General features: G+C 32.8%; 2 protein-coding genes across 2 annotated transcripts; one reads left to right on the top strand and one right to left on the bottom strand.

Annotated features, from left to right (window-relative positions):
* The first annotated feature begins 100 nt into the window (after positions 1–100).
* LOC105625118 lies at positions 101–4,113 on the top strand. The gene is made up of 5 exons (XM_012206458.1): positions 101–110; positions 944–1,247; positions 1,331–1,629; positions 2,723–2,941; positions 3,035–4,113. The coding sequence occupies exons 1-5, from the start codon at positions 101–103 to the stop codon at positions 4,111–4,113; spliced, it is 1,911 nt and encodes a 636-aa protein (XP_012061848.1).
* A 3,119-nt stretch (positions 4,114–7,232) lies between these two features.
* LOC105625117 (uncharacterized protein DDB_G0283697-like) lies at positions 7,233–10,465 on the bottom strand. Its single transcript, XM_012206457.1, has 5 exons — positions 10,352–10,465; positions 8,120–8,374; positions 7,844–8,038; positions 7,543–7,670; positions 7,233–7,444 (listed from the first exon to the last, which is right to left on the bottom strand). Exons 1-5 carry the CDS (start codon positions 10,463–10,465, stop codon positions 7,426–7,428), a joined length of 711 nt encoding a protein of 236 aa, XP_012061847.1. The 3' UTR covers positions 7,233–7,425.
* Between the last annotated feature and the right edge of the window lie 624 nt (positions 10,466–11,089).

The following is an 11,089-nucleotide window of genomic DNA, read 5'->3' as shown; positions in this document are numbered from 1 at the left end:
ACGCACTCTCTCTCTCTCTTCTCTCTCTCTCTCTCTCTCTCTCTCTCTTTCTCCCCTTCTATTTCTCATAATATTCTGTCCTTGTGCTGCCTGACAGGATATGGACCCAGGTATTTACTCGATTGGATCACATTACATTTCATTTTTAATGAAATTATGCGATGGATAGGATAAATCTCGAGTGGTAACAAAGCTTCTCGCACATTTGACGTCACTCCCGAACTATGTGAATATGCAGAAACACGCTTTTCTTATCGACATTATCATTTTAATGTTTACATTAAAATTGTGCTAGACGCAGTCCATCTTAAAATATCTTTTAGATTCTATACGACTCTCATACTTTGCAATTTCGTAGCGAAATATCAGGAAAAATAGTGAATATAAGATAAAATTTTTAAGCACATATGTTATATTGTACTCGTTTGTGCATTTTAATTGTCATGTTGGTATTTTGGTCTCAAAGATAACGTGGAATATTTTTGTAATAAAATAAATTATGAAAGAAGGGATTTTATCTTTATATATAAGTAAATATATAATTAAATTTAAATTTTTTGCGGCACGAACTTTCCGGACAACCCAATAGAAACACTATTATGTGAATTATCTCAATTTTATTTTTTTTTATCATATTTTTCAATCAAAATTTGTATCGTAAAAACTCGCAGTAGAAAGATAATATCCTGTATTTATATCTCATGATATAATGGTATTTATATTTTAACATTACTTTGCACACTCTTATCATTTATTGCATTTTGATCTTTCTATGTTATAAATAAACTTACCATTGCTTAAGAATGTCATAGTCTAACATTTATAATCACATTGACACCATTTCTCTGTTCAATCATTATTTATTGATTATTATTTTATTATCATATGTATAATTTTATTAATGATTGACCGAACGATTTTATGACCATTCCATACGCTTTAGAGAATGTAGGCAAGGAAACTATTCTAAAAGTGACAGATTGGTTGCGTGGAATTTGGGAAATGAGGCGTACCGGCGGACCGGTTCAACAATGGATTGACTCCATACCATCGACCACAAAGTCGGACAAAGTTGTCATTGCGAGCGAGTGTCGAGAACGTAGTCCGAGCCATAAGCATAAACCATTAACACCAACCGAGCCTAAGGACATTCCATTTTCTAAGGATTTACAGTCTCCAAGCATGACTGTATCAGCGCCTATTAATGTTCCTAATTCTGCAGCAATGAATACACCGGTGTTACCAAGGTATTAAGGAAGTATTATTTATGATCAAGGAATTGGTTACAACAATCGACATTGAATCACGAATATCTGTTTGAATTTTTTAGTTCACTTCCTCATCAGAGACTGGCGCGAGATGCGAGTTTTCAGTCGGATAGCAGTCACTGCAGTAGTGTCGAGAGTTTATTAGAATTGCGAAAGGCAGATCCGGCAGCAATTCTGTTCGATCTTGGCTTCGGCGGCTCCACAGCCAGTCAGCAGGAAACCGGTACAATTTCTCGTATTCCTAGAAGGTTCCTACAGCCATCATCGTTAAGAGGCATCGCCGTAGATGAGTTTCTTAAGCAGCAACAGGAAACCACCGAATCTTTTGATTCAATATCTTTAGGATATAGAGGCCTAACGGGTAAAATGAATTTTTCAGTAGCAATAATTGTAACGATTACACTATGTTCAAGAAGAATCAATTTCTTTTGGAAATAGTGAACTCTGAAATTCATCATTCTATTCTGTGAAAAACAATAAGAATTTTATAGTTACTATATCTACGATTTGTATCTTTAATACTATTGTCAACAAATGAATTAAGAACAATATTTTTATAATGTTGATTATCCAATTATATTTCTGGGTACAAAATGTATCCACAAACATTTTGCCATATAGAATAATAATTTTGTAGGAAGCAATAGTGCATTATACGTTCCTACACGTGTCCGACAGCGCAGAAACTCTGGATCAAGTAATTTTGTAAGTCTCGCGTGAGAATCAGTGGACAAGATTGTTTTAATCTTTTTTTTAAAAGAGTTTAATCGACTTATCTAGAACTGCATAGCTGTTTTTTTTTTATTTATATTTTTTTATTTTTATTTTAGTAAGCATTTACATTACAGCTTCTTGTTTTTTGCTTATTTATGCGTTAGTTGATATACGATGTTTATACTATTTTTATGTAATAGTTTATTATTTCTTTTGTATTTATTAGAAAACTTGCTTTTAAAATTTCCAAATGCTCGATAATAATCTTATATAAAATAGAACAAAAATGGATTTTACCGGATTGTAGATATGCAATGAATTATACATGTGATTTAAGTTTTAAATTAATTTTGCATGAACAATAGTATGCAAGAATAATACAATGACGTGTACTAATGCATTAAGAACACAAATTCAAACCGCAAACTAGTAGTAATAGAATCGAAATGTGTTTCCTAATGTTATCACTGGGGTATCTTAAAGTAATATTTAATTTTTAATCTAAATCGTGTGCAATAATCTAGCCGTTTTAAAAAAAATATCCAGTTGTATGAAATATATCACTAATAGATAGAATTTGTGCACATGTTATATGTTGTTCTTAGAATACATATGTATTATTCTATTTTCATTTGATGTACGCATTCCATGCATCGCATCTTGTTCTGCGGCAATTAGTGTTATTTATCATTAATGAATATACATACGATACACCTTGTTTTTTTTCTGTATTTTCAAAGGATCGCCATATGTAGCCCCATCGGAAATTGTGCAAAAAATTATGGAACGCTTGCGAGAACATGACAGCCATGAAGTGGATACGAGTTTATATAATTATGACCAGTACAGTTCATTACATCAAAATGGCAAATTCTCTGTGCTGTCCCCTGATAATAGGCAGTTCTTGGAACAGCCACGTTCCAAAAGCCCTGATATGCACAATAAGCGTATGATCATAGGTAAACAAGAAATGATGCAAATAAATTTTAATATTGACATTTAATTTATGTTACTATGTAAAATTGATAAAATTGATTTTTTCTCTCTTGTAGGACAAAAATCATTTACTTTCGGATGCGACGGAAATTTAATTGAAATATCTACCAATGGTACAAAACTTACGTGCGATTCAGTAAATGATCATAATAACTCACTGGATGTCAATGAATCTATAGAATTAAAACAATCGTCTCCAGAAGGAAGTATGACATTCCAACCCCGATATCTTTCAAAGTATGACAAAAGGCTAGCGAAACAATTGTCGTTTGATGATACTGTCGAATTTTCTGAAATCGACCAATTATCAAAAGATGATCGGGAGATCTTGAATAGCTTAAATATTGCTCAAAGTGGCACAAATATAGATGATAGGAACCAAGAACATAATACAACAAATACAATTTTTAGAAGACACGAATTTTCTGATACTCGAAGGGCTAGCGATGGTTCGTGTGACATTAAACTCCTAAAGAATAAATTATTTTATGAAAGGCGATTTAGTGATAGTGCAATGCGTATTGCTGAACGTCAAAGTAAAGAGCATACGTTAATGCAAAAGAGGAAAAGTCTCAAAAGACAGTCTAGAGTATGTGATACAACCGCAATGTATTGTTGCGATCTAAGTCCTATTAGGTCTAGCATACCAAGTATAGTAATAATAGAACCTAATGTAGATAATGAAGTATTGAGTGGCGTAACTGATAGTGCACAATTAAATATACCGAAATTCGAACCAGCCGAAGATAAAAACGATCTGGAATTAAAAACGGAGACGGAATTTTCGTTTAGTAAATCTAATTACATACCTTCGCCAAATGTTAGTGAATCTATCAACAGATTAGAATGCTTTCAAACCGCACTGGAAGATTCGGCGTCTAGTGATCATTCTTGTACGGAAGATAATCAAGTCTGTTGTTACAAAGGTAAAGTATGTAAAGATTGTAAGCATGGTAAAAACTGTCCGAATTGTTGTTGTTACGCTAACAAACGGAAATATCGGAAAAAGATGGAGAAGATTATGCAAGAGAATAAGAGATTAGAGGATATGCTAGCGAGAAGTAGGAGAGAGGTTGCACAGATTCGTGATATGCTAAGCAGTGTGTTATCAGTCAGGATGGAACCAGGATTTTAAGAGCAATTGCCAATTTTGGTAAAAGTAATATTATCATTTTGTGATATGGGAGAGGGCGGGAGGGTGAATATGATACATTAGAGAAAATTAATATTTTGTAGAAAATTTTTGACTTTCTATTTAACACTTTAAACTAATCTATTCTTCTATTTCAGAAATCAAATATTTTCGAAGTATACATTTTTTAATGCTATTTCTGAAATGTACGTATCTAAGAACAGTCTTTCAGCATCTCTTTTTATCTAAAACTAAAGCCGATAAGTGTACACTCGATTATTTTTGCATGCTTAATATTAATATAAAAATATTAATACAAATCTTTTTATATTTCTGTTTATACTTCTTGCATTTTTTTACATTCATCAACGAAAGTTATAAACATCAAAATCTTATTACATTTTGATTTTATTTAAGATTAGGTATTGGCACACGATCAAAAAAAAAAGTGCATTTTTATCAGAATACTTCGTTAATACTGACACAGGTGAATTATTAAGATAAATATAAACTTTCATTGTGTGAAATAAAATATCAATTTAAATATATGGATGATATTTTGAGATTGAGAGAAGAGATACTTTTTATAATCGATATACAAGATCACTTGAACGTGAGAATATATGAGATCCATTTATCAAATATCATTTAAAATTTGCATAGCTAAGCCAAGTAATCAAGCGGATAAAGATGAACTAAATAATATTTATTAATAAATTCAAATATAAATAATCGCTTTATTTGAAATTTGATTGCACAAAATTTATACTTTTATGAATTATATTTTAAATTTCACATACTCGAAACGATTAATTTGGTCTTGCGTTATTTCGACTTTTCTCTTTTTAACTCTATCTTATATTCTAATCACATTGTTATGTTACATTGTTATGTAATTCGTGTACATTTCGCTACCATATCTTCGAATTGTTAAGTTTGAATTATCTTTGTTATCTTATAACTAAATTTATTGATTGAATATCTCTAGTTTATAATTGAAAAATAAGTAACAATCATAGCTATACCTTGTTCACGTTTAATAGAATTTTTCTATATAATTGAGCATTTTGTATGTATAATGTGTATAATATAATGCACAACAGGAAGATTAATTGCAAGTTGAGAACAGCCAGAACAGTAATGAAAGTTTGATACTTTCACTCTTTTTAATAATTATATATTTACACAGTAATATTGAAATGCTGGTCATTCCATACTTTATGCAGATAAAAAGAGATCTAGTCTTCTACAATTATAATACTGTCGGTACGGTGTGATAAGATGTTCAACTGTTAATTCTTCATCTTTTGTCATTTTTTTATATTCAAAATAATGTGTTCTCAAGGAATTTCTCAGAAAACAACTCAACTGGTTTTGGGTATCAATTATTGAAAATTAATTTATGCTGCCATATTGGAGTACTTCTTGAATAATAGTATATTTCCACATATCACATTATAGATATAAATAATATACATTCATTTTAACTTTAATCTAACGGGATCAGTAGCTATAATATATTTAAAGAAATTTGCGATTTAATAAACTAAATATAATGAAGAAATGATCTGAGATTTAAAATCAAATCAAATGACATATACTCGTTTTATTGAGATCAATTAAATGCAAATTATTTGATATTAATAAAAGAACACTATTACCTACAATATTTGGGAAAGGAAAAAAGATGTTAAATATACATTAAATTAATATATATGTATTGTTATGAAATGTATGTATAAGTCTGTTCATTCTTTTTACTTAATGCTTAAAATGCTAACATCAACAATTGAAAGTTTATTTAATATTACTAAATGCGGATTTAATTTTCCCTAAGTTATAACATCACTTAATAAAGAAAAATGTCTTTTATTTTATCATGATATACAAATAAAACCATAGTTAGTACAGAAATATAAGATTGTGAAAAAAAAATATCATACAATATAAATAAAAAAATTTAGAATATTAACATTTATGTAATAGAATTTTCATCGTCCATTATTTAACAAATCAGTTTCTGTAACAAATTTTCTGACTTCTTATACAATATCAAACGATGAAATCTTGCTAAGACACGCATTATTTAGATAAAGTATACAGAAAGTAATTATATTTATTAAGGTACAATGTACAATTGTGGGAAAACTCAATAATAAATATATACCGCAATTGAGTTTCGTTTTTTTTTATATGTATTAGCCATAATTTGCACCTAATGAATTTATCAATTAAACACACTGCTAAGTGTACCGTTTATAACGTTCGTAGAAATTAATTGTTCACTATAAACTATCCAAGTATCTTTTTTTTCAAATGTGTTTTTACTTATCATAAATAATCGCGAAACTATATCTTATAAATTGATGTGTAAAATAACACAATTTCATAGATATACCAGACATAGACGAGATCAAACTATTTAATAACAGACAAAATATGTCAATATCATCAATAATATAAGTTAACTTTGTACATACAACTGATCCCCTTTACAAGTTATGAGTGCAGTCAATTACTGGAAGGATCTGCTAGTTTTTGTCTTATGATAAGCGACACACAAGAACTGATTTAGCGTCGTCCGTAGTAATGGAAACTACATATAAATATATGTAGAATTCTTTATTTATGTAATTTTGATATTAACTAGCATTTTTTCTAGTCGTAGATCTAATCGAAAGAAGATATATATTAATCATTTATAATCAAATAATTTACGTATTCAATTTACGCTGTTTCTTTGTATTTATTCAAATATAAAATTATCTTTCTTTTTACTATATCAGACTAGACAGATTAATAGTTCCATTTATTTTTCACTACGGGCGCGCTTGAAATAGCTGCATAAATAACAAAGCCAATGCAGCGTTTGTAGAGTTTAAATCACAAACAGACTAACGGTGACATTATAAACAAAATCGAACATCAACATACATCCTTTATGTTAGATAACATTGAATTTCTGTCGGAGATAAAACATTCGTAAATTATCGAGTGGTTCTGCGTTACTAAACTTCATAAATACGATGCATGTAGCGAGTAGATTTCTTGATAAGCTCACATGTATATTCTGTCAGGGATATCAATTATAGCTAAACTACCCCCAGTAATAAACTCAGAGCCATGGTCCATCCAATCTTATATTTTAAATATGAACCTGCTACAGTACCATGTCAAACATCATCCATGTGTATGTGTAAATATATGTTTCGTGAATAGTGTACATGTAGATGTGGATGTTTCCGTCCTTTCTTTCCTTACAACATATTTTTCCTTAAGATGTATATAAACAAATAAGAGCAAACTCAATCTAATTTAATCTTCTTTATCATCCCTGAAATTAATAAAAAGAAATTTGTAAACAATAATCACGTTATACATACTGCAACAATGTAGATGATTGCAATGCGAGCAACAATATAATTTACGTACTTTACAACTTCTTGTGGTTGCGATGGATCAAAATGGAGTTCAACAATTGTCTCTTGTCTACTTTGCACTTTAAAGGACACGTGGACCGCTATGTATTGGTCTTTGTTACTCTGTTGCCAACCAGAATACTGAAATGAAATGTAATTTCTGTAAATTATATTTATAAATATAATTTAAGTAAAATTTATATACCACAAGTTTCTTTTTATATCTAATCTCGATTAATGCAATTGAATTTAGATCAATTTAGTGTATGTTAGAATACATTATTCTTTATTCTGAAAAAAAAAAAAGCACTTACTGTCGTCGTGCTTCTGTACAGTACTTTCCCATCTTCTTTAAAAGGTAGAAACTTTTGGAGCAATGCTTTTCCATCTATCCTCCACAAGGTTGGATAAGTGCTTGATTCCACATCGGATTTACCCTTACTGGATAAGTTATTTTCCTTATTCTTATTAGATTCAACGTCAGTTTTTAAAAGAACGAATGAACCAGACTGCAAGAAACATTAATGATATAGACAGACATTTTTTTGAAAGTTTATTATACTCGATTAGATCGTTGCTCAATGACTTACTGTGTATTCTTTTGGAGTCTCTCCAGATTCGTTGAAACTGTTGTCATCAGAATCGTCATCTTCCTCATCCTCCTTTTCATCATCGTCTTTCTTAGAGCGCCTTTTCCTCTTTGACTTCTTTCCTGTATCAGAATCAGATTCCTCTTCCTCTTCCTCTTCATCCTCTTCGAACTCCTCTTCTTCTTCTTCGTCTTCCTCTTCAGAGTGCTGTCGCTTTTTTCCTGCTCCTCTCTGTGGCCTTATTTTAGTGCCAGCCTATTAAAAAAATCACAAATAATATATCAAAATTAAATATTTTTCTTTCTCTGTTATGTACTTTTAATCGTATTCACAATAATCATGCTTCTATGAAAGCTTAAAACGAATGATAGAAAAATATACAATTTAAGTTAGAAATATAGGACACTATGTGAACATCCCTTAGTTCATTAATGTAACAAACTAAACTATGTCTAACAATTAACAAGAAGATATCTTGAAAAATGTTTGGTATTTTCTGATGCCTAATGTAGATTAACTTTAATCTCGAAATTAAGTCTTAGAACTAGGAAAAGATAAAGAGTAAGTTGAGCAAAAATTAAAATCAATCTACAGGGAGGGGGGGAGAGTAAGCATTAGAATTAGATTTTGATTGAGTACCGATCAAGTAATATTTTTACTATTTAAGTAGAACTATTAAACTTTAACATGTTTAACATGGAAAAAGATTAGATAGGCAATTATATTTAGAAAGAACCTCGCACAAATCATGTGCAAAAGTAGTTTCAGTTGAATTGTTTTGGTTGAATTCTTGATGTACTGCAGTTCTTGTCATTTTGAACATATGTCTCAATGTGCACATTTGTTCGGAATGACGAGAACTACAATACATAAAAAATTCAGCCAATTCGACTGAAACTACTTTTCCTTAATATAATTTATGCGGGATCCTTAAAAATGAGAAAAATTTCGCTTTAAACAATTCTGGCAGTTGAAACAATCACATTAAGCTAATCAGATTTAGTCAAAACCTTGCTTGTCCACTTCTACTAATGTAGTCTAATTTTAATTTTAGATTCACTAACTCTACTTTTTTCTAATTCCGAAAATTAGAAAAGGATCCGAAGATTAAAGAGGAACCGAGATTCTATCAAAGAGATAAGCAGTTGACTATCTATTTCTACCAATGTAAATGGTTAATTTCAATCTCGGTTTAATTTACTCTTTATTCTTTTCTAATTTTAAGAACTATAGAAAAAGATAAAAAATCACGAAGATTAAAGTCAATCTACATATTTGTAGAAACGAATAGTACGATAAGTCCGGTTCTACCGATGTAAAAATTAACTTTAATCACGGTTTAACTTATTGTTTATCTTTTTCTAATCTTCTAATTCTTAGAATTAGGAAAAGAATGAAGAAATGAATCGAGATTTAAATTACCAACATTATGTGAAACCAGATTATTATAATACCGTAGTACGTAGTACATAAATACTTTCTTCTGGTGAAGTAGCGATTACTGGTGATTTGAAATATTGCCGAGCGGCGCGGGCGTGGCGCCACTGGCGTGAGCAACCGACCAACCAACTGAAATGAATTGAACCAACCGGCCGGCCGCCGGCGACGATGGCCATCGCCATCGCGAAGCAATGCGACGAGAAGACCGTACTAGACGAACGGCTCTATCTCGAAAGATACGTCTGGACAGCGCGACCGGGTCATCGTATGGGAAATCGCACATCATGGTTTCGCAAGCAGACTCGACGCCGAGGATCTCGAGCGAGTTTCTTCCGTGCCCGTGATATAAAGGGGAACACATCAGCTAATATCGTCCGCCGTCGACATCGCTCCATCACGATCTCGGAATACACGAGTATCATTTTACCTGCTGGTGCATTCTTGGCACGAGTCCGATTCATCGGGAGGAAATCGCAAGAGACGCGAATTCCGCGATAAGCATCCTCGTTTCTGAAGCAGCTAAGTTGCGGCGAAATTCCGCCGGAGCATCGGAGTCGGTCGCTCTCACCTTCTCTCTCTTTCTCTCTCTCTCTCTCTCTCTCTCTCACACACACACACACACACTCGCTCACTCTCTTTCTCTTTTCCCCTCTCAAACGAGCGTCCTTTATCGCGCAAACGATGCAAACACGATAAAAAAAAAAATGAAAAAAAAGAATTGGCCGTCCTCTTTCGCGGACGTGGGCGTGACAGGAAAAAGAAATGTAGCGAACGCGCAGCGTGTTAATTTACCTCGGTTCCAGCCTCCGGAGTCCATTCCTCCTCGGAGGCGCCCTCGACCTCCGGATAGTCCGGATCGTCCACCTCGTAATCATCCTCGTCCGAGTAATCCTTGATCTTCTTCATGCTGTCCTTGCGCGAAATGTTTGCCAATTTTCTGAGACACTGTTCACGAAAAGAATGTTACGCGGGCGTCACGCGGTGCTGAGGAAAGTACGAGGAACCTCAACCGGAGGAACGTGCACACGGAACACACGGAATATCGCAAACAATATGGCGGTCGGTAAGGGAGGAGGGAGGAGGAACGCTCCCTTTATTATCGCGAATTCGCATGGACGGCGTGGCGCCGTGGCTGCGAAATCTGTCTCCCGATGGCAGCACCATTTCCAGCCGCCTGTCGCCTCGTTTCACAGTTTATGCCGCCTCACAGTCACGTCACAGGCGCCATTCCGCGGCCGATGCTCGAGCGCGGGAAGATGGACATTTTAATTAGGATATTAAAGAACAAATCGATTTCGATGTATAATTTTTGATTGAAGTTTACGCGAATATTCTATAATTTCAGAGGTATCAGTAGGCTAAAGCTACTTCCAAACTAAAGCCTCTCTCTCATCACGGTCCCTCTCATTACAATCTTAAGCCGGTTTCTACATTAGTTGCAAGCCGATCGCAAGTTTGTTGCGACAGTCAATATGAAACGTTGATTTTAAAATGCAAGCTTCAGATCGGCTTACGTCTAATGTATTGGGT

Source organism: Atta cephalotes (genome assembly GCF_000143395.1).
Source record: "Atta cephalotes unplaced genomic scaffold scaffold00110, whole genome shotgun sequence".
Taxonomy (NCBI): domain Eukaryota; kingdom Metazoa; phylum Arthropoda; class Insecta; order Hymenoptera; family Formicidae; genus Atta; species Atta cephalotes.
Note: the sequence above shows the minus strand (reverse complement) of the source record. Positions and strands in the feature narration are given on the sequence as shown.